This window comes from Ornithodoros turicata, chromosome 2, assembly GCF_037126465.1.
Source record: "Ornithodoros turicata isolate Travis chromosome 2, ASM3712646v1, whole genome shotgun sequence".
Taxonomy (NCBI): Eukaryota; Metazoa; Arthropoda; class Arachnida; order Ixodida; family Argasidae; genus Ornithodoros; species Ornithodoros turicata.
The window spans coordinates 68945844-68970535 of record NC_088202.1 but is presented as its reverse complement, the minus strand read 5'-3'; the positions used below and the strand labels follow the sequence as shown (position 1 = coordinate 68970535).

Below are 24692 nucleotides of genomic sequence, written 5' to 3'. Positions count from 1 at the left end.
ACGAGCTATCCCATCGGAAAAAATAGCCGAATATCACGCTCTACAGAGCTTTCATTTTCAGCGCAATCGTTGTCAGTCCGACGAGAGGAGGTTGGAAACCCAGCCCACCCCGGCATCGCAGAAAGAGATAACACAGGAATGGCTTATCGCGTCCCACATATGCTTTCCTTCTTCCAATTTTAGTAGCTGTTACTTTTTCTACTATCACTCTGTGGGCTGGCTTTGGAACCTCCTTTCGTCGGACTGCGACCGATTGCGCTCAAAAAGTAATGGCGCATTATGGTCTGATGCTAAAAAAAAACACGATGTTCGGCTATTTTTTCCGATGTGATAGCTCGTGAATGACCTCTGTCAATTATCATGAATTTGAGTGAATCCGGCACGCTTTTCATATTGGTGGTGTAAAAAAAGTGACCTTTATTTGGCAAATTTCCGAGTTCAGTTCGCAAATATTTACATAATTAAACTTACGATACATTACATTCACATCAGGAGGTGGCAATAACCTAATAAGAACAAATGCCGTTAGCCGCATGATTATAGGTGGCGTAGTTTTTTATTCTAATTCAATGACACGTTTTCTGGGACGCCCTGTCTAAACATGTAATCTTCCATAATAATACTTCTATATCTGTCCTTTTGGAATCCCATGTAACATTTTGATACATAAAACCAACAACAACTTCATTACGAGACGATGAATGGGGAGTTTCATCGCGTGGGGCGATACTCTACCCCATTGCTGGTCATTAAAGTCAAGTAGGTGAGTAGATTTTCCTTTCTTTTTCTCTTAATAAACATATCCCCCCAAGTTGGTGAACAACGTAAAATTTTGGTAAACGAAGAAAATGTACTTTAAGTACCGTATAGAGTACACATCTTAAATTGTACTTTAAATAAAGTGCACGTACTCAGAAATTTACGTAAAATATAGCGGGCACCTGCTACTCCAACTCCTCTGCACCACTCACCCTATCAATATCACGTACTGGTCTCCCTTCAAATCCGCGTATCGATCTTTCCCAATATCACGTTTCTGTAAGGTACACATAGCGTGCTATGTTCCGAAGCTGTACTTATCACTGCCACACATATCTCCCCTTAGAACCAGACGCGCCAAGTCCTAGGTGTTGGATTCCATAGTTTCGAAATACCCAGATAGGAAGGTTTTCGTTCGCTGTTTGCTCATAGGCGCAGAGACAGAAGGGTTTTGCAGAAGCTCGCAACATGACGCATTTGAATTTCCTGATAATAATCGTCATCTTGGAATGTAAGTGATGCAGCGTCTCCTATTGTATATATGTATTTGTGTTTTTTTATTCTACATTATTCTACATGGATGTATTGCGCAGCGGAATGAACTCGTTATGTAGAGAAGAGAGTGGACTAGTCAAATAGACGGTACGAGAAGAACTCATAAGGCGCTGCGATACGTTGAGCCACCTCGTGCACCACTGTCATTTTGACGTCAGTGTTAAAAACTAGTCTCTTCCATGCATACATTATGATTCCCATTGCATGGCACGGTTTCTGGCCATTGTTTTAACGCAATTGTACGATTGGTCGGTACTCGAGTTCTTTTGCAGAGCGATCTCCCTCTCAGTATGGCGTCATGTTGTTCATCGAAGGAATCGTGCGCCCTGGCCGACTTTATTGGGAAGATACGGACATTAGTCTCAGTGAGCCTGAGGAACCCCAGCGAAAGCATCCCGGCAGCAGAGCTTGCATTAGAACCAGGGACACCTGTTATTTTAGGCAACATAAAGTGGTAGGCTAGCAGTTTTTGTTGACGGCGGTAGCCGACACGTAGCGAACTTATCTGTTTTGGAACCAGTGTTGTCTGGATGCAGTGCAGTTTTACCGCCCTATTTGACCAGCAACGCGCACTTGGTGACCACTTGGTGTCCCGTAATTTTGAAACAAAATTTTCTTTAAAAAAGTGCAATTGATTCGTAAGCTGTGACGTAAGAGTTCTGAGGGCACAGGCTGTCGAAGAAATAAATTTTTGTGAGATTGCACCTCCACTGCTTTATGGTGCCTGTAATCACTAACCGCTGTATTCTCTTCTATGCGCCACGTGCCCCACGGCCAGGGGTCCCTTAAGTGTGTCACTTGGTGAGGGGTGAGTCCAGTTATGGGAGCACCCTCTAAGTGAGCTGTGCCAGGAGTGGGCTAGCTTCCCCAGGATACCCCAGCATGAGCACTTGCGCAAACGGGATGAGACATCAGAAAGAACGAATATAGGAGAGAATGAAGGGCATTAAAAAGGAAGCCATCCGCGTAAAGGTAGAGTGCGGGTTGACATGGACCAACTAGGCCTTCTACCGTGCTACCAACGGGCTACCAACTCACTCCGAGCTACCAACTAACTCTACCGGGACACTCAAGGGTTGCTGAAGCATGGCGGGGCACACCCCAGAAATCTTCAACCGCAGCAACCTTCAGCGCACCTTTGAGTGGATGGAGTTGCATGGGATGGAGCTGTTGTCAAATACGCATTGAGAATGATAGAGAGGATGGTAAGAAGTGCATTAGTCTCTAGAGATCCCTGTTGGGCGGAGCGAGAATACGGCGGCAAGGCACGGGAGGTATAATATGCGAGTGGAGTTAAGGCAACACACGGAAGAATGAACAAAAGGATACGATGATAGAGCACGTGAGCGCTTGTTAAACACGGCTAAATTAACCAGTTATATATCGTGTGACGTGTACGTGCGAATCATTCTAAGTAATTTAAGTTGAACATTTGTTCGTCACCCGTGGCGTTTCCATGACATGCAAAGTTTACGGCGTGAACATGGAGTCCTCCTATATACAATGTGTGCTCCAGTCTGTAACAGCATATTAGTCGTTATATCTTTAAGACTTTTAGTACAGTTGAACAACCTTTAATCATACGATGCGCATTGGCTGCTTACATTCTAAACGAAACGCATCTCCGAGGTAACGTTTCCACAGTGGTGCAGATGAACTACCAACGTTTGTATGCGTTTAGCGGAATACGGGTCCCCCCTGTACCCCCACGCTTCCCTGCTGTCCTCTCTCCATCTGTCCACGTCTGTACGCCGCTCATAGCCACAGTTGCTTCGCGGCGCTAACACGCAATCAAAAAAAAAGAAGAAGAAGAAGAAGAATACGGGTACTGTGCCTTTTGTGATCGACCAATTGATTGATTTTTTTTCATGCTGACACTCTAACAGCTTTTCCATCCTATTGCGTTTTGTTTAAAGCAGAGTATTTGAATGATTATACAACCAAGAGTAGCGATCCATTTTTCATTTTTGCAGTAAGCGCACTCATTGCAGGACCGTGTGGAACTTTCAATCAGAAGGTGAAACTATTCGTAACTTGAGGATACCTTATAGTGATCGGCTCACCTATTAATATATATATATATATATATATATATATATATATAAAGAGGGGGGGGAAAGCCATTAAAAAATAGGTAAATGATGCTAGACGTGTTTGAAATTCAAACTTACAGTTAAGATGGCTTCTATGGCTGCACGTAGAGAAACAGATACTCATTGAACGATGCGACAGCACCAGAGGACACGTGTTTCGCCGTGTTTGCGGCTCGTCGGCCCTGGGTAGCTGCGCATCGTTCGGGATTGGCGAACCAGGGGTCACTCAGCGAGCGAGTGACCCCTGGTTCGCCAATCCCGAACGATGCGCAGCTACCCAGGGCCGACGAGCCGCAAACACGGCGAAACACGTGTCCTCTGGTGCTGTCGCATCGTTCAATGAGTATCTATATATATATATATATAAAGAGGGGGGAAAAGGCTTTTTTCCCCTCTTTATAATTCACTGGCTTGCACTGTGGCATTGAGGAGTGCTCAGTCACCCTCCCAGGTGTATATCGCTCGCTGAGTGACCCCTGGTTTGCCAATCACGAACGATGCGCAGCTACCCAGGGCTGACGAGCCGCAAACACTGCGAAACACGTGTCCTCTGGTGCTGTCGCATAGTTCCATGAGTATCTATCTATATATATATACTGCTTTTGATGACTACCATCAGTCACAAATTACGTATAACCCTGACTGGATTAAAATGCACTGTTTAGATTGCAATTCCTTTTCCCTATTTCAGCGTATGTGGTTCAAGCACAAGGGTTGTTTTTTCACAATCCAACCAAGCCGCCTTTTGAAGAAGGAAAGATCACGTGTCGTCGCTACAGTAGGGATAGGGACGTTTATGAGACGCAAGCTATCGACAGTCTCTCGTTTTGTGATGGTGAGGGTGACTGCACGAACCACGAAGATGAAGATCCTGACATTTGCGGTGAGTGAAAGAATAATGCACGATATGTTATCAAACGTCACGCTGAGGCAACCAGGAAAGTGCCAGAATGTGCCGACCTAGAAGGATGACAACGTAGTTGTAGGTTGTGAAGGTGGTACTGTTCTTGTTCCCGATATGTAATGCCTATAGTGCGGGGCGTGTCGCTCTACGGGATCGGTCGTGTGGCTGCAATGAGCCGTGTCAATAACCTATAATGGCAGTGTGCGTGGCACTGCTTTTCCCGTAAGAAACTACGGGGATAATCTTAAATTTCGCGTAATGGTTTGTAGATATGGATCCTGTTTAGAGGTAGAACTGGAATAAATCATGATGTAACGCCAGAGAGGATAACGTGCTCTCGGGTTTGGCGTGAAGAAATAGTCGCCCAGTGTGAATGTGAAGAAACCGCGAGCCCGTTGTTGCGTAGTCATTGTAACTATTTCATACGTAAGCTTTCGGGCAGAGCCTGAGGAAGGTCTGAAGAAGAGCAGGCTCTGCACGAAACCATACGATTAAATAGTTAATCTGACTTCGTGCTTCATTATTTCGTTATTATTTTTCTTGACGACGTTTCAACAAAATGGACTGTATTATTTTACCCTCTTGACCTAAAACACCTAGACAAAGAATAGTGTGTGGTAATGGATGCTACCTACAGTAGAACAGAATAGTGTTACATCATCAGCGTATGTAAGTATCTCGATTTCGAACGCTTGTCTTCGAAAAAACGAACACGATGACACTCATAACCTCATCGAGCGTAATGGGGCTTTCGGCGTGTCCGCTACATCCTGAGTGTGGTGCTTGTTCGTCATTATTCATGAAAGGGTACAACCAGAATGACCAGAAGCGCGCGATCTTCCAGGATGTGATGATCAGCGCATGCATCAGACAATGCTACACAAAGAAGCACGCGTAATACAGCATTTTCCCCGTTGTGAAACCACGAAATTACACAAAACTTAAACCTTAAGGAACATTGTAACCACACGTAATGTTACAAACGACACCCAAAATTATGCGCGTTTTTTTTTTTTCTTCGAATATCATACGATATTCGAAGGATTCTGGACGTTTCCTGCAGGCTGATTCCATGGGTCGGCTGACAAAGTTGCAGACCGCGGGGTCTGCCTTACGTCGCTCGCGGGCGGACTGGATGACTTCTGCGGCGACACGCGTATGAGACTGATGTGAGATGGACACAGGCGTTGTATGAAGGGGCTGGTTTTCCAAGAACTTCTCTGCATTTGACGTTGTCGTACCCACGCAGTCCTTGTCTATGGTACTTGTCGTAGGCTCTGTTATTGCAGGGGCTCATGGGAGGACTGGGTGACTTCTGCGGCGACACGCGTACGTGACTGGATGTGAGATAGACACCGACGTTGTATGAAGGGGCTGGATTTCCAGGAACGTCCCTAGGTTTGACGTTGCCGTACCCACGCAGTCCTTGCCTGTGGCACCTGTCGTAGGCTCTGTTGTTGCTGGGGCGGCAGCTGATCTCAGTGACTACGGCATGGGGGACCAGAATGTAGTTGAACTTCGTAGGATGATGGGCAAGGAGCATCATTAACCGCCGCTGATACGTGTACTTAGGTTTACTGCCATATCCCTGAGCATGGACCTCCTCTTCGATTATCCACTGCCTGCCTTTACAAACCCTACAAGGGGCTTGACAGAATTGAGAATCGGGCACTTTGGTTTCCAGAAATGGCTTCAAGAGGTCAAACTTACTCCTGAGTAGCCGTTTTAACAAGGGTGTTGCTGATGCTTCTCGTGTTGTGGTGTGCTTCTCATTTCGGTACCTCATGAACAACTGTGCAAGTCTAGCGTACATATATCCTTCTCCCATCTGCCGGAGGCTGTCATTCACTGTCTGAATTAACATTTCGGCTAATCCATTCGATGCTGGATGGTATGCCACCGAAACTGCTGATGTCATTGCGTTTGAAGAAGCTTTGAAGCGTCCCTGAGGTAAATTGTGTGCCGTTAGCAGATACGATACTCTCTTGGAGACCAAATATCTCAAAGTATTCTGTCAGTCTGTATGTGACTGGACTGCTTCTGAACTGCTAGGATGATGAACCACCTCAGACCACTTACAGTCAATATCCAAGATAACGAAAAATATCCTGTTCTGAAAGAGTCCGGCTAAGTTCCTTTGTGTGGACGATGCCGCAGTGTTCAAAGTGGAGGTCGTTCGCACTCCTGCAAACTCGTAGAAATTATTACCCATCGTTTACTTGCTTTACGACCACTACTTCAGTTCTTTTCTGACTTAGAGGAGGTCACAATCCCTGCCTGCACCTGTTGAGCTACGGGTGTAATATTGTTATTCCACGCATCGTAATTCTATTTACAAGTTCTTGTTCAATACTTCTCCTTCGTAACGGGTGCAGTGTTAATACAAGAACGCACTTTTTTCAGTTACGGCGACTAGAAGTACAGCTATCCAGTGGTGGTGGTGGTGGTGGTGAATGGGCTCGCCGTTGTCGGCCTCACAGAGGTGGGCAACTGCTATCCAGTTACCGACATTCAACGTTACGTCATTCGTAGAATTGTAGCACCCAATCAGACGCCATTACGGAGGTACACGTAATGTCGTCTGCTCTATGTCGGTGAGCAGTCTAGAAAAAGCGAGAAAAATAAACTTGTGTGAGTTGATAGGATATATAGATGCCCTTAAACGTTGATGGACAGAAAATGTAGGACAACGTGCAATATGGTTCTGCTCGTCATTAGCTTGACATGCCTTTTTTTTCTACGATGTGGAGTTTAGTGTTTGCTATAATGTACGATTGTCCCGTGCAATTAACTTTCTTTCTGACTCCGACGACGACACCGCACACAGTAGGCATTTCGTGCACGCGGGTACCAAAACACGCTTTCGGCGATGAAGCCTAAAATAGTAATACAAGAAGAAAGGCGTGCTCACGTTGAAAAACAGTGCTGAACCGACCGACTGCGGAACGGATCAGTAGCCTAGGTAACCGTGGTCGTATTGGTTGATCGTCTATACAAAAGGTGCACAGCCAACACGCTAAAATGGATGTATGGTGCCGACACAGTCAGCGGGATAGTTGGTAGAGTTCATAGGCGCTTTAAGACTTCGACGTTAACGTTTGCAGTTTCCGCGACGACAGCAATTTCAACGCGCTTTTCAAATATGAGGTCATTCAGCTACCAATCGTTGTTGTGTCGCTTCTTTAATTCAAGCCGCACACAAGCCTATCGTGCAAGGCAAGTGGGTGCCTCAATCACAAGTTTGAGCGAGTTTCTTCAGTTCTGCCACATGCTCTAAAGCAGTTTCATTTCGGTTAGGCTTGCGGAAATTGAAACGTCCTGCAATGGCCATGCGTTTTGGAGTTTAATGCTTCGTCAGAGCGGCTACCAGCTTCGCATGTGACTTACTTGAGGGCAGAGTTGTACACGTTGCTCGAAAAAGGTAATTGATTACAATTACTGTTACTACTGCGCGAAAAGTAATTCTTTGCCGTTACAAATTACTTCATCAAAAATGTAATACGTTACCGATTAAAAATGTAACGCGTTACTTTTCCCGTTACTTTTAAATTGTGCGCCATACCAAAGCCAACAAACCTGTACTGAATGCAACCATGCAGCTCTTGTTGCAAATTCTAATATGGTAATAAGGTACATGATAAGTGAAATTCACAAATACATTTGAAAGCAACATACATAACACATACACGAGCCTATTAGATTTATATACACATTTACATATATATGTACACAACACCGTTGTCTAGGAATGACTTAGGTTTATTAAAAATGAACATATACGCGTGCCTAATACGTACTGACTAGTCTATGACTCACATCACATATTTACACAATTACATGCTCTAAGCAACTTATGCCGTTGCGTGTCTTCCAAACATTCACTTAATCACTCGCACGTATTGCAGGCATTGAGTTTCAGCATTAGTTGCCGCTCAAAGTTCTCGTCTGTCACTTTAGCACGTTTACGTGTCATAATGTCCGCGGCCGCGCTCGAGGGAAGTGCCGTGTTATATCGCAAGAACACCTTCCTCACAACATCGTGTTCAGCGAGAGCGGTCAATGGGCTGTTGCTGGGGCAGGCAAGGTATCTGGACACAACGCTTCTCCCGCTTTCCTCGGCCACGGGCAAGACGAAACTAAAATAGTCGTCTTCAATGTCCTTCCCAAGCAGCTGCCGGTCGTCTTCTGCATGGTTGTTGTGGTAGCAGGGGCGGGCTACTTCCTCTGTCAGGAGCTGAATAATTTCTTGTCGTCGTGATTCGTCCCTCCAGCCAGCGATCCTTAAAGCGGGGAATTACAATCGACGCAAGGAGAAGATCTCTGTCGTCGTATAAATGGTCGAACCTGAAAAGCGGTACCACAAGACGGTTGAAAGCAGAACTCTCCACACAGTCTGCTGTGAACACGTAGCAGAAATGAAGAAAGAACCAAACGGATAACTAGAATGCGAAGAAAGAACGAAACAGACACTAGAATGCAGCAGTCCAAGGGCTCGTTATAGAGATCAGAAAATGACCCACCTTGCGGCGACACCTTCCAAGAGAGCAGCAGCCAGAGGAGACCAGTACCTGAGCCCCGAGATGCTGAGGTGCTGCAGGCGCTTCTTCAACAGGCTAATTGTGGGAAGTAGATGGCCAATGTACACATCATCCCTCTGCAAGATGTCTAAAGCGCACGCTACGGGCTTCATGACCTAATAACATAAAAAGGCATTAAACATGGAGTACAACTGCACAGCACGGACACTGAGGGTCACCTTGCTTAGCGCTTGCTTACCTCGCAGTACTCCCTCATGAAGAGCAGATCCTGCGGGCGTTGAAATGGAGGGACCTGCAGCGCCCTACACATCCCATCGAGGTCTTTACCAACGGCGTCCAGCTCTACCAAGCAGGTTATGGCATCGAAAATGGAGTTCCATCTAGTAGTGACCGGTCTCTGTAGCGCTCGTCCACAGGGTCGGTGAATAGTTTCGGCAGCTGTAGCCGACTGCCCCTGCTTGTTCCAGAGGCCGCGACTGGTACGGAGTACAGAGGCAAGTGGCCTCGAAAAAATTTCGTGGGACTCCGCTTTTGCAGCATCCACTGTGGCGACTAAATTCAGGGTGTGTGCAGAGCAGCGATGATGAGGGGGAAGACGCGCACGAACGTCTCCATGCTCAATTTCGTCCAACAACGTAGTGACGTCTACCGGGTCTGCCAAGGTGTCCACATCCTCATCGGCGTTCGCGCTTTGCCGTGTATCTCCTAGCATTCTGCGTATGCAAAGTGCTTGTCTCAAGCCCTGCTTCTAAGAAACTCTAAAGTACAGGCTACAACACGCATACCTCAAGGCCTTTACAAAGTTACTGCCGTTGTCGGTAACGACCTTGGTGACTTTGCCGTGCAGCCCAAACTCATAAAACGTCTGATTAAGAACGTAAGCAATTCGGTCGTAGGATATCGACCCTCGCATCCGGCGGCAAGCAAGGACTGCATGTTTCCTGAGGAGACTCTGGGGCTCGAGCCAGGAAAGTGTCACTGCTAGGTAGGCACTGGAAATAACACATCACAGGCACAGATGAAATGTACACTTCAGGCAGAAATGTACACTTTCCTATAGAGGAGACAAAGAAAACATCGTCATACCGTCTGAAGGTTGTCCAGCAATCCGCAGTCGGCCGAGACGTAAGGCACGCTCTACAAGCCCGTGATAAGGTGCACTCTCATTGCCTCGTATTTTTCGTTAATACGACCCATCAGCATCCTTCGCGTCAGTACCCTTGAAGCGGGCGCTAGGTTCCTCACTAAGTTCACGAAGCTTGGTGCCTCAACAACGGAGTACGGCTGCATGGTGTCAACAACAAAGTTTACGACCATGTCGTCAATCTTTGTTTGGGTTACGCGCATACGTGAATATGTTAAGTCGAGTCTTGGTTGTTTGCACGCGCTGTCGGGTCTTTGTTTGACGTCAGCCGCTGCCCTTTTCTTCGCCAATTGCTCGAATCTTGCCATTTGGGAAGCGTGCTGGCTCTGAAAATGTCGCACCCAATTAACATTTCAGACGCTACTAAATGTATGCTTCCTCGACAAATTGATGCAATCACCAGTACAGTAATAAGCCGGCTACAATATTGCGTACATACCTTGACGTGCTTCCTGAGGTTGGAATTCGTAGCTTTCGAGCAGGATAAGATCTTCTCTTTGGGAAGACATAGCATACATTTAAACGAAAGGTTGTTTTCGTCCTTGCCCGCAACAACCGCAAACATCTCTGACAACAGGGGCCACGGTGAATCAGGCGGAAAAGTCGACGTCTTGCCAGCAGAGCAGACCGTATACGAGTGACAGCCATCGCTTGAAGGTGAGACTATGTAACATAGGACGGGTTTTTCCAGCGTCTATTTGTCCCTCCTTTATGGATCATCAACGACCACTTGGGCTTGGGCAGAATGTACTAGAAAAGTCTTTAATCCTAGTACATACTTGTATAGGCTGGTCAGTGAGTCACGCACATCGCTCTACCGATTATTGCGGTCGGTCTCGCGTTGTGTCCCAGATGAGGTCGCGGTTGTAAGGGATTATCATATTACTGTGGTGTGCATGGAACACGTGTGGACTAGAGACGGCCGTCACAGTGACCTCTGCGTCATTGCTTGAGTCGAACTCGTTGTGGAACAGAAGAACAGATTGGCTTGCTGAAAAGGGTTGCCATTGTTGACAGAAGGTTAAAAAAGTAATCGATTACTCAGTAATTGATTACCGAAAATTGTAATCAGATTACTTGGAAAATTACTTGCTCGCAAAATTTATTGATTACGTTAAAAATTACTGAGAAAAGTAATTGATTACTATAGTAACGCAATTACTAGTAACGCGTTACGTACAACTCTGCTTGAGGGCTTGTAAAATGTCTCTGTCGGTGACCTTTTACGAGCTGCTGCGTACCGAACACTTCTTAGACGCTGTCTGTGTCGCATGATCTCTTCCTCCATCGCTGACCATTTGCCTTTCGCCTTATTTCAACTGATTCCTATGGCAGATAACGACGTCGTTGTTGTCGAAACCGAAACCATGCGCCCACGTGGTCCCGCGGGGTGTGTACTTCTCGTCGTTCACAGTTGGCTGAGAGGATCGGATGGCGATGACGTAGGCCCGCTTATGAAGCTATGTATCCGGCGGACAGGCCCCGCTGTTTTTGTCTGGTAACTGCGCCCCTGTTGTACTGAATACGGTTGAAAGTCCATGTGTGTACGATAATGAGAGATCACGAGAACGGTTTCCTGCAGAGTACTCGGAATTCGCGAAAATCATTTCATTTCCCTTTAAGGTCGACTGGCGACGGTTTACACGACTAAGGCACCATAGAGCTCTGCGGGATTCAGCCAACTGATCCTCAAATGAAGCGCCACCCTCAGCTTTGAAACTTTGTCATCACGTGAATTCTTTCACGTCCCAAATACCTTTGCAGCCTCTCGGAACTCCATTATTTTGGTAATCAGACCATCGTCACTTGTATTCTATCCTTGTATTATCCTTCTTTAGGATGTACTGCGTAGAAGTCCGCGCCGCCAAGTATTCTTCTTATTCCTCCTTAACCGGCCGTCATCCACCTATTCTATTCGAAGGCAAGGAAGGACGAGGTATCCGGCAGTGACGTATTCGAAGTGGCTGAATAAGTCCCTTGTTACACTAGCTTTCGCAACCACGGTCCAGTCAACCGCAGTCGAATGGCTCAACCACGGTCGAGTGAACTGAGGAACGAAATCAGTTACACGGACAGCAGCAAGCTCAGTTGGGGGCAGCGCTGACAGCGTCGAGAAACAAGCTCCTAAACGTGTAGGAATTTCGAGTAATAGATGATCAAATCAATCTGCTGTTTTGGACACTTCGCAGGGGTGTATAATACTATAGAAATTTTTTATGGTGTCTTGAAACGCTTTCGTACGCAAGTCGATGTTTTTACTGTTCGCATTCGATTTCAACCGGATCGCAGAATAATGTTTACAACACTGTTTCACACGAACCATTCTGTGTTCTGTGATCTTCGCAATATCCCCTTTCATCTATATCTTGTATTTTACCCGTACCACACTGGGAAACCACACCGCACGACCTACTTGACGAGTTTATTAAGACCTTCGCGTGACCCGTGCGACGTTCGGCTATACTTGGTTGAGGCCTGCCAAACCATAGATAGGAGTGACACGAACTTGAGGAAGGTCGCGCCATTGCGAAAAATAATCGCAACTGCTCTGTATCGGCTATCGTCGTCCGCGGAAGACAGGACTGTGGGCAACCTTTTTGGCGTCAGTAGGTCCTTTGTGAACCTTGTGTACAGAGAGTTCTGCTCTGTGATTGTGGAGAAACTTGAAGCCAAGTTTGTGAAGCTCCCAGCACAGGCTGAACTTCCGGAGTGCCTACGTCGGTTTGAGGCTGTCACAGGATTCCCTCAAGGTTTCGGAGCTTTGGATGGATGTCATATTGAGGTTTGTCTCCCCAAAGACCAAGGTTCCGATTATTATAATTACAAAGGGTGGTACAACGTCATCCTTCTTGCCATCGTGGATCACACGTACAAGTTCATCTATGTGAACACCGAGGAGAAGCCACGACTCGGCTGTCTTCCAGAGGTCCAGGTTGCCAACTGTGCTGCACAGTGAACTATTCGAGACACGTGCAGTGACTAGGGCGTGTTTGGTGTGGCGTGGTGTGTTTGTCAGAATAAGCGGAGCAGTATTATTTATGTTGTTAGATAGTTTGAGGTGGATCAAGGCGCGCTTGCGGAACGATCACCTTTCTCAACTCAATGATAAAATGATGGTTTGAAGCCATATTTTGTGCATGTGGCTGTGTCCTGATGCGTAGCTGGGTCTCACCTCCTTTGGTTGGCAATATGTTTTCACTTATATACTTTCATGGAGACTTTCCACTGAATGTTTCGCAGACAACAAGTGTCCGGAAACACTTAAGTTTGAAGGTGCTAAGTTGGCTCCCACGATCACCGAAGGACGCTTGCCCACTGGGCATATTTCCACAAGGTCCATCCCCATCGAAGAGGGCTTATAAGCGAACGGCGGCCGCTGCTATGTAACCGTGTTGCCGTTGTATCTGTAACTAAATCGTCGTTTAGTCTTTATGTAACGTGCACACAGTGCCTTTTTTCCCCGGGATGGACCCTTTTTTCCTCGCGACCCTCGAACCTAGTTTAACTTTTGTGTTGCCCATCCTCAGGCTTGTTTCGTCATGGGTTTCGTCCACCAGTAGCCTGCATTTATTTTATGAATCACGAATGCAAAGCCTTCAGCTCCAATATTTATACAAATATAAATATTGGATTCATCTTTGTGCTATATTTTTTGATTTAGGAATAGCAAGCCGACCTTAGGTCAGGCTGACCTTTCCGAAATAAACGTATACCCCCACTTGTCCTTTTATTTTGCGCCTCTTATATCTCCACCAGACATTCTCTTTTACACACACATGCTTCATCCATGTAAGTTAATATCAATGTAGTAGTGATATATGCCCTCGCAATATGTGTCATGGTGAAGTAGATATAAAACGCTCTATTTCTCTGTCCCCTCATCATCCTGAAGCAGATCAGTCAGATGCAGAGTTCCACGCAGCATACCAGTACAGAGTTTCTGCTTGCAACTGTGGTTATGCACACCAACCATGACTACACTGTTCCTGATGATGAACGAAGTAGACGTTTTGTAGCTGTGTTTAAGCCATGTAGTGTAACTGAAGAATTCTTAGATGCAGCTGGAAATACAAGTTATTACATGTCGTAGCAAATAGCGTTAAGCGTAAAAAAATAAGAAATAAAGCAAAGCCTTCACCTGGATGTTTTCCTCCACCAAAGATATGTCATTTATAGCAGCGTGCCCAAAACTCTTGCCCCACTCTTGCAAGAAAGAGAGATTTTACGTTATGTAAGGTGCACCGAGTGGGTCTATGGAAACTGTATCGGCAGTGAAATTCATCGACTTGGCTACGTTTCGGCAGTGAAGTTCATCGATTTTGGTTAGGTTTCCCAGATGTGACGCGTATGATATGCCGTCTCTGGATTGTAACTAATTGTAGTCTTATATGGACAATAATTGTTTCCATGATTGTGTAGTGCAGTGACTGTCGGATTGTCGTAATGATATGTGCATTTTCATGTTTTCTTCGTTTTGTACAGCCGCTAATCGATGCCGCAAGGCGATGTAGCGTAACAAGCATAAGTAAAAAATAAATAAATATATAAAAACCCGTGTATCTGCCCGAAATACGGCCACGCAATTGTCGCCCAATCCGTCCGGCATCGCGTTGAATTACCAAACAAGTTCTGCACTTTACGAACCCTACAGAGACAGTTAACGGAAGCAAATCAGACTACAGCATCCAAACAAGAGAAAGTAACACAAGGGCGTTTCTTACCTGTATTCTTTGGTCAGGTTTTCGATCTTTAATCGAACCTGCCTGCCAACGGAAACAGCTCCATGGCCGCCTTCGGTCAGTGCCGTAGCGATACGGTCGTACACCGAGGCGTTCCGCTTCTGGCTTCGCAGGTCGGCAATGCTATCCTCCCACATGTTGACTAAATGTCGAGTCATACACTCCGACCAAACAAATCGTTTTTTTTTTATTTTTTACTTTGCTGGGCAAGCTGTGTTACCTGCGACGATTCCACGGAGGCGGCCATCCTGCTTTTCGATGGACTCGACCGTGGTTGTGGGGTATGGACGAAACTCAACCGTGGTTGTGTAGTCATCCTCGGTTGCCGCTGCCTAACACTATCGACCACGGTTGAACTCAACCGTGGTTGAGAGCGCTAGTGTAACTAGGGTATAAGTCAACTGATGCGGTTTACATGGCGGAGTTACATGTCGGAGGGACTACGCAAGCGGAGAGACTTCCCTTTGCTGTGTCCACTGCTGTTTTAAGTAGCTGTAGACCGGTCTACATGCAGACAATAGATTGATTTATTCAGTTTAGTCGACATGCGTCGCCTTCATGTAACCGCAGCTAGTCAACCTCAAAGGGACGATGAAATGATTTTTTTCTCGTTTTCATCAGAGTATAGTATCATCATAGTATAGTATAGCTTAGTATTCTCGGGAGCGAATTTAAACGGAGCGGCGAAGGGAGTACAGCTGGCGCCGCGCCGTGGCGAGCTTCCGCGCGGAGACACAGTGAGCAACTTGACGGAGCAACTTGACGGGTCTGAGACACGTCATCGTGACGTGTCGTGGTCCCGCTAACAGCATGCGCCGTAGGATCCCGCGTATGCATTCATCGGGAGCGGAAATCTCTATGACGACAGCTTCAGCGTGATGATCACAGTCCATCGCGGTCTCATCCTGCGGTTTTCGCCGACGATGTTGGATGGCTGGTTGCCCTAATTCACATCAATATTCGCGGGGCTTCCGATGTCATATGCTTCCCAGTCACGAGACGGACAACTTTTGATGGCACGAAGCAATCGGACCGCCGGAATGGAAAGACGGTGCGGTGCCATCGGCTTGTGTTTGTAGCGAACATTTCCATGTTTGCGATTACGAAGGGGACGCTGAATCTCTTCAACGTACTGGATAACGAGGTCAGTGTCTTTGAAACAAGGTGTAGTGCCATCACAATACTTGTCCACACCGGGGAAAGAACATCCACCTAAACGGCGCGAAAGTGTGAGTACTTTTCGTTATTGGGGCTAACAAGGATCTCTCACTCCGTGTGCTATCACAGATTTCAGGATTGTGTAAATGGGTTAATTCTCATCTGAGCGACTAGGAACCTTACGGCCGCTTACGGCACACACAAGAGAGAGAGAGAGAGAGTAAAAGAAGGATAAAATATAAGTTATCGAACCTATAGTCACTAAACTCAGGTGGTGCACTGTTGACAAAAATAGACTTGGCTTAGTATCATCTTAGAAACCATACTTTAACAGAATAGTTATGTAATATATTGAACATATGTATCCGTTCTTTTCTCTTCACTCATCTGCTTTCATGTTTATAGGTAACTTCCTCAGCGGAGCCCGAAACCCATGAGGTGAGACAGCATGATCATGCAACCCGCTATTCACAGCAGACAAATGCTGTGCAGCCTCCTTCCAGATTCCTCTTTGTAGCTTTGTCTTGCCTACCATTCGGGCTCTCTATATTGTTCACAAGTTTTTCGTTTGTTTGTTAAGTATTTGATTTCAGTTTACTTTATCATGTGCACAAATATGATATTGAGGAGGACATTTTCTTGTTGACACCTGAATAAGCTAGGTTGCTTTTAAGAGGTGCAGACTTTTGTTCCTTATCTTCTAATCACTACTCAGGTAGATTACATCCATCTGCATTCACCAGAACTGATGTTGCATACTATGTTATTCTTTTTCTTCTCTCAAACCAGGGCATCCCAAGTGTATGGCAGCTAAAGTCTTTCACCGGGGTAACATGCAGGAACCACTCCAGCAAGTGCTCTGCAGTTCACCTCTAAAATAAAGAAACCTACGTTTGATGCACAATGTCATCAGAAGATTTTGTTCCTACTACAACTCTGTGCTTTGTTTTACATTACTGCTTTGTTTTACATTATTGTGTACTGCTGTTCAACCAGTTTAACTTGTCTGGACATCCTGTACAGCCCTTATTTTGCTGATAACATTGGTGCCAATGCAGTTGTTAGATGAGCTGTGTGGCAGTCTAAAATAGAATACATCCTGTGCTTGCATATGCATAAAAATTATGCATGTGTAGCATATAATGTGTGTACGTAGATATTTCAGTTATTAGCTCTGGTGTATTTTTGTTATCATACTATTTTAGCGAAATGCGGACATTTCAGCTGTTTGAGCCTGGTGCCCTCGTCGTTGACACGTATACAAGTGGGCCCACATCCTCGGTGGAGCCTGCACAGCTGAGGACTCTCTGTCCAGGTGGCAGATTGGACAGTTCTTTTACAAAGAAGACAGATATCCCCCAGAAGTCCAAATAGCGGGTTATTTGAAACAGTACCCTTTTTTTTTTTTTTTGAATTGCAAAATATAGGGCATGTTACGTGACAACTGGGGCTTTTGCCTCTTTCCAGGTACCTCAACTGGTGACATCAAGCTCATGTAACACCATGGTATAAGATGGCAATGAAGCAGGCCAGCCGGTGTCGTTAGTTTGTGTCTATCAATCTCGGGGTTAATTATGGATGCCTGGAAAATTACGGATACCGTACATAGTATTGGAAACCTGGTTGAACAATAAATGTGTTGAACAACAAAGAGTTATCAGAAATAAATACGACGTGCACAATACTCTTACAGAATACTATGTAGTTGAGTTTCAGTAGGCATGTTGCTAACTGTTGACATTTACAACGTGCTCATCACTGAATACCTTATAAGGCACAAATTGTTGCGTGAAACATATTCTTAGGCAAACAATAAGTCGATGAAAGATGAAAGTCACTGAAAAGGTTAGCTAGCTGTAGGGATCGAACCCACATCTTCTGGATTGCCGGTCCAGGGCTCTACCAATTGAGCTAAGCTAACACGCCTCTCCAGCGACTTTCGGGGTGCGAGGTTTTGTTTGTATCTGTCCCTTCTATGTTGTTCCAGCCTCGGAACATCAGTTTATCTCTTGTTCAAACAATAAGTCCTTTGACGGAAGGAAATACGGCCAGCCCGTCGCGTCTGTAGACCACGAAATGCAGAGTAAACCAGAATCGCTTGAAAGCGCGAAGCTGCTTTGAATAATGATAATGAAGGAAAACGAGTTGAAACAAAGTAAAACAAAACATTAGACCACCCAGTGTTTTACATCGATAATTCTTACAAACAAATCGAGCAACAAAGGGGGACACCTTCCAAATATCTCAGTCGTGCTTCACAACGCACTTGCTTTTTTGTCAGATTGCCAACACGTAAATATAATTACAATGCCAGGCAACCGCCAACCAATACAACGCTGCGATGAATCGCTAGAGGCCCATGTATTTCGTCAGCAAAAACCTCATAGACACGGAGGTGGGTGCTTGCGTTCCATGTTGTGAACGGCCGTCGAGCAGGCGGCGATTACATTCGACGAAAAAGCTCACATGTCATATCTGCTAGCGCAAGTGTAGCAAACGATTCACACACAAAAAGCTGTTCATTATAGCGTGTAAAGCGTGAACCGCATGGCCCGAAAAGCGTCCGAATTCTTTCCGAACCGAATTCGGGACCGAACTTTTTTCGGAGAACACAATTCCGTGCCGAATTCGGCCCGATCTGGCCAAGCCAGATTTCTCCTCCGAAATGGGAAGTGACGCCAACCGAAAAAGTAGAAGCATCCAATGGCTATCCAGCCGGAAGGAGAACCATATCAACGATGACGCGGCAATGGGGTTGACTGTTGCCGTGTGTGCGACTTCTACCCCTATGAATACAGGGGTTATCTCATTGACCTGGATGGTTGAAAGGCGATGTTCCCCAAGGCCAGAAGTCTTCGGCCGAAATTCGAGGTGCATTTCGGTAGCATGCGGTGATGCACAGAAGAAACCTCGGTCCCGATTTCGGTTCGGCCAGTTTTCGGACAGTTTTTCGTGCCATGCGGTTCACCCTTTTATCCGAACGCCTGGAACGCAGAGAAACGTAACGCTTCGGCCTTGAGACGCGACCAGAGACTTTGTGAACTTGTAAGTACGACTGGGAGGCGGCGCCACCGCCACCGCGCTCACAGCTGTCTATGGTCAGCATTGCTTGGCGTTGGGCAACACCAGTGACGTAACAGGGGTCAGCAGCACAGCCAGCATAGTTGCTCGATCCATAGGCGAATGTGCGCGGGAGAGGAGGAATGCGGAAGAGAAACTTGAAGCGCGCGCTTCTCACAGACCGGAGCGATTTCGCCCGCAAGAAATTCTTGCGTATGAGATTCTCGGCCGGAAGAACCGTTTCTAGCAAAAAAAAAAAATAAAAAAAAATAAAAAAATATGGGGGTTCGGGAAATTTTATAGTCCTTTTAAGGATATGGCCTCAATCTCAAGTGTATGGTCACTGTGGCCACGATGGAGAGTAAATTGTTCAGAGGCTGAAACACATAGACAGACGAACACAACAGAAGCCTCGACGTGCATAAGAACATGAACGATTGAAATATGTCAGTCGTCCAAAGCAGATGCCAGCCTAGCTTAATTGGTTAACTCACTCGACCGGCAGTCGAGACCAGGGGTCGGAACCGGAACTGAACCGTAACCGAAAACCGCAAAAAAACGTTATTTTTTGCCGAACCGAACCCGAACCAAACCGTAAACATTTTTTCTCTCTCCTTGAACGAACCGGAACTGAACCGAGAAAATATGATGCGGTAACCGGTTCGCGAGACGGCAAAAACGCCTATACTTTCCTCTCGGCTGCCGCGCATAAGCTCTCTGCACCGCTCGGAACCTTGCCGAAATTATAGAACAGACAAATTAATAAACTAAGAACTGGTTAGTCCATGTACCTCCTACAGCTTCACCTTCAAAAGGTTCATGACATCCCTGTACATTTTTGTAACTCGATGTGTAAAAAAAGATGAGCTACACGACAGCTACATTTTGTATTATTGCGTCGGCGGCTTCCTTTCATTCAGCACCGCAGTGTGAAGGCGGCATAAATTTTAATAGTTCACAGTGACATCCACAAGCAACGCAGACCTCTAGCGACGAAGGGAAAGAGGCTGGCGTGTGGTCCAGAGCATGGAGGAAGGGAACACAGGAGCGGTCTCCCGCCCTCTTTTCAACGGGGAGCGTGCTGGCCTGCGAATGGGACTCTGAGATACTCCTATCTACCACGTGACCGCTTTCTTCCGTTTTCTTGAGAAATTGGCGATAGCCTTTTGCAATGGAGTTCAATGGTACGCTGTGCGTCATTTCCCAGCATTTTTCAGTACAGTAAAGGATGATCTGCCGTGAACTGCATGGTTCTCTGTCGAGGGAGTAAGATGTAGGAACCAGGAGCAAGACGTCGCCGGAACCTGATATTACCTCTCACATGTGATACACTAATTAGCATAGATAGAGAAGTTACCCGTCTCGTTACGAGTTAAGTTACTGTATGAAAAATGTAACTAAGGTAATATTCAAGTTCTTCAGCCTGAAATGTAACTCGCAGTTCCTTAGAAAGAAGAACGAGTTACTTCGAAGTTACTTCGGACACAAAATAGCACTACGCAGCTGCTGGGCGTGTGAGCAGTTGAGTTCAACGTTCAGCTTTCTGCGGAGGAGTGCAACACGCTTAGATCGTCCAACAATTCGAACGCTTTGCATGTTAGTCCCTGTGGGCGCACAATGGTTCAGCTTCATTTCAGTGGCAGCTGTTACTTTGACAAAGTTACCTGAAAAAGAAACAAGTCCCTCTTAAAGTTACCACGGCATAATAGGGTTCCGGGTTTTATTTCTGGGCTTTACCGGAGGATATTTTTCGGAGTTTATTGGTTTTTCGAAGAACGAAGTTTTTCGGTGTGCATGATTTACAGCTCAGTTAATATCCGACATTTGGAGAAAACTTGACGGCGCACGAACGGTTGTGCAACGAAAACGCAACACTAAAGACCACAAGCTTAAAAATACATTTCGTACGACGCACACTGAAGTGTTCCGCAATTCCAAATGCACCCTTTCCGTGTACTGTGGTCACTGTTATAGCAGTGCTTACATACGACAACCTCTACATTGAGATCTCGGGATGATGTGAACTCATCGAAATCAGAGTACTCCTTGACGTAGTCCCAGTGCAGCTTTCTTTTGCGTCCCATCTTCTCGTCAGCATTGCAACTAGTTGTCCTTCCAAAAAGATCACTCCGTATGACATCGGTTCGATGCTCATTTTAGTGCTTAGGTCAATGTAGGACAAGGATATAGGGAAACAGACTGGGGAAAAATACGGGCTGTGAATCCTCAAAGTGGTCGGTATGACCGCGAAAGAAAACGCTAGGTCGCGGAGACCATTATCAGGTTCCGGCGGGGCCGGTATGCGAGGTCATGCAGAAGAAACCCAGGACACAAAAGGAGGCCAAGAACAATAACACGGTTATCCGAAAAAAACATCTGCCAAGAGGAGTTTTTCGTATTAATCCGAATTGCTTAAAATTTCACCGGGCTATATGTTTTTCGGATTTTTTCGGATAAATCCGACAACCCGGAACTCTAGTACAAGTTACTAACAAAAGGAACTTAGTTACAGTAGCGATTTACCTCGAACTCTGCTGATTAGTATAACAGACGTAAACCGGTTCGAACCGATAAACATCGGTTCAAACCTTTATTTTAGCTGCGCTGAACCCGAACCCGAACCGAACCGATAACCCTGAACCGGAACTTGAACCGAACCCCAAAAAATAACGGTTCCGAGCCCTGGTCGAGACATGCGTGGTTGAAATCCCGCCGCAGTCTTGCATTTTCTACGACTGCCATATTTCAATTGTGGACTGTAGCATTCTGTCGACATATCCGTCTGTGCAAACGCAGCTGATTAGTGAATGACTAACGATATATGTTCCTCAAGGGCACCTGATGTCCGAGTATCCCGGAGAAGTGTATGCAGCTAGGATGTCATGCAGCAACATAGTGCCTGCTGGTTCGCTCACTATTGATGAGTGTCCTACCACATGATTGCATTGCGGCTCTATTGTATCGTGGATTCATCAAATCATCAACGTTTCCCTTCAACTGCACTGCAGAATACGCTCCCGCAACTCGTCCTTCCATGTGCATTAACCAATGCTGCTTGAGTTCGTAAATGCTTTCTTACGTGAGCGGAGGATATATACTTCGACGCTGATCGTCTCCCAGTTGGGCTCGCACTTGAATTCATCCCAGCCGACTACGACGTCCGCTCGACTACAAAGCGACGTAATCAATTCTCCTTGACACTCAAACTTTCCCTAGACAGGAGGGAGTTCCTCACTTTTCAGAGATCGAATGATATCACGAGGTGCCCAATTCGGCACCGGGAAGGAGACACATAGGTGGTCCAAAAAGTAAAGTGTATTTACACGAAAAACAGGTGGCGGACGAAACAAGTAATTTTGTATATGCGGTCCCAGCAAGAGTGCGACCCACCCTGCAGTTGCGGAGCAGCTGCGGAACTACCACACGGCCTACAGCCCCAGTTACTGCGGATAGTATCAATGAGCTCTCCGCACACCTGGATGATCCTTCGTCATCCAGCCCAACCGGCGCACAGTTAAAATCTCCATGTTCAACTAGAGCGGCTGGAACTTCTAGTACTATACTCACTCTCAAAACATACTGGGTGCCCCATCAACTTGGCATCGACTAGCAGCAACGATTTGCTCGTCACTACAATTCCGTGGAAGCAATAGCGTCGATTCAGCAATAGCTTGCGCACCAGAAGGATACAGCCGCCGCAAGTTCCCTCTTATAAGCTGTGGGTAGACATTGTACGTTCCTTCCAATACACTACAGACTACATCAAGCCACGCCTGAGAGGAAATCTTTGTCTCCTGTGCAGCAGCAACAACAATAGGGTACGGCACGGCTCTGATGGCATATTCATCTCTGTTCGTATTACAGATAAGATGTTTCTTGATCTGCTCGGCGTGTCTGCCTTATCCATCGAAACTACCAGCGCGCCGTATGCTTCCTGCGTCAAGAACAGTCAACAAGTTTTCATCTGAGAAGCACGATGTCCTCTGTCAACAATGGGATGTACCAGCATCATATAAGCGACTGCAAGACAGCGTTTCAACTGGGCACGGCACGGCTGTGATGGAATATTCATCTCTGTTCGTATTACAGGTTGGTTCACTTGACCGTGTTAAGTGTTGTAGGTCGAGCAACTTGTATCTAATTGCTGTGTCGTGCCCTCCTGTCATTCTGGGTAAGATATTAGCTTTGTCTGAAGTGTGTCTTGCGTTAATTTTGCGTTGGTTTTCTTTTGCTAGGGAATGTTGAATCAAACCCCGGTCCTAGATATACTAAGCCGTCTGAGGGTGCGGAGGGGCTGTCAATAGCCGAAATGTTTAAGCGCTTGGAAGAAGGCTAGGCTAAAATGCTGAATGAATTTGACACGATCCGCAAGTGGCAAGAAAACGTAAACGATCGTTTGACCAATATTAGAGAGTTTTAGCAGACCGTTGATAACGTGGCTAGCGTCTCACCGTATCAACCGGAACCAATCAGTGGATAAGATTCTGAGTCACGCACGAGTGCGATTGGTTCCGATAGAGACAATAACGTTATCAACGGTATACTAAAACTCACTATTGAGAGTGATTTTTCACATATTAAACCTGTTGCTAACGAACTAGATGATTTGAAAAAACAAAAACAAAAAAACAGTAGAACATTTTGAAAGCTTCGTGGACGAATTAAGGCAACGCAATGACGACCTTGAAAACAGGTCAAGGCGGTGTAATCTTCTGTTTTTTGGTCTGGAAGATAGGGGCAGTGAAACTTGGGAATAGTCTGAAGGCCTGATAATTGAACTTCGTGTTTCTAAAATTGATATCCCTTTGGACACCTTAGCAATAGAAAGAGCACACAGAATCGGTAAATATCAACCGGGCAAGATACGACCCATAATCGCGAACTTCTCTTCTTTTAAGAAAAAACAGGAAATCTTGTTTGCCAGCAAGAAACTGGCTGAGACACCTTACACGATAAAGGAGAACTTTTCATCTAACATACAATATCAGCGAGCAAAACTAGTCGAGTATGGAAAGACACTTAACAAGCCGTTTAAGTTGCGTTACAACAGACTGTTTATAAATAATCAGGTATATATGTACAGCCTGTACGTGAGAGGGAAGTTGTATAGCAACAATGACAGTAACCCAGGAAAAATGTTTTCAAGCCTAACGTGGCTGTGTCTGTCCTGGTTGTAAACTGTCGCAGTCTGAGGAACAAGGTGTCTGAATTTATTGGCCTTCTTCGGTTCAGCCAACAATAATTGTTGGTACAGAGTCGTGGCTCCACGAAAACATTAAAGCGAGCGAAGTTTTTCCAGACGGGTTTTCTGTATATCGTAAGGACAGACATGGGAATGGGGGAAGAGTATTTGTGCTTATCGATGAGCGAGTTAAAAGCCGCAAAATTATAACTATTGAAAACGAAATTGAAGCTGTGTGGTGTCAGATTGTGTTGATGTCACTGAAAGTTAGGGTGCACCTAAAGGGGGTGGTCCCGCCATCGTAAAAGGGTCGTTTCGCGATAGCACCAAGTGGGCTTTCACCTCCGTCTTAATCTCGGAGGGATGAGCGTTCTCCACCGACAGTCGATATTGACCCTCACGGTTAGTAAATGCAACACCGCTAGGATAAACAGAAGAATTGGGCGGACTGTCCTATGTCCGAAGACACACGCTAAAGCAACACTGGATCAGACAGAGAGAAAAGTGTTCGAACAACAACATCAAATTTACTTATAACAACTAGTCATGTAAACAGATGC

The 24692-nt window shown here is 45.9% G+C and overlaps 1 protein-coding gene and 1 non-coding gene across 3 annotated transcripts in view; one reads left to right on the top strand and one right to left on the bottom strand.

Annotated features, from left to right (window-relative positions):
- The first annotated feature begins 1153 nt into the window (after nt 1-1153).
- The window catches only part of LOC135385530 (uncharacterized), a 65168-nt gene continuing 41629 nt past the window's right edge, over nt 1154-24692 (top strand). For both annotated transcript variants that reach the window (XM_064614891.1, XM_064614890.1), the window contains exons 1-2: nt 1154-1270; nt 4099-4290. In XM_064614891.1, coding sequence (XP_064470961.1) covers nt 1228-1270; nt 4099-4290 — 235 coding nt within the window. In that variant the 5' untranslated portion in view covers nt 1154-1227. The remainder of the gene's footprint in view (nt 1271-4098; nt 4291-24692) is intronic.
- On the bottom strand, nt 17739-17811 carry Trnaa-ggc (transfer RNA alanine (anticodon GGC)). Its single transcript has one exon. It is a non-coding gene; the product is annotated as a tRNA-Ala (tRNA).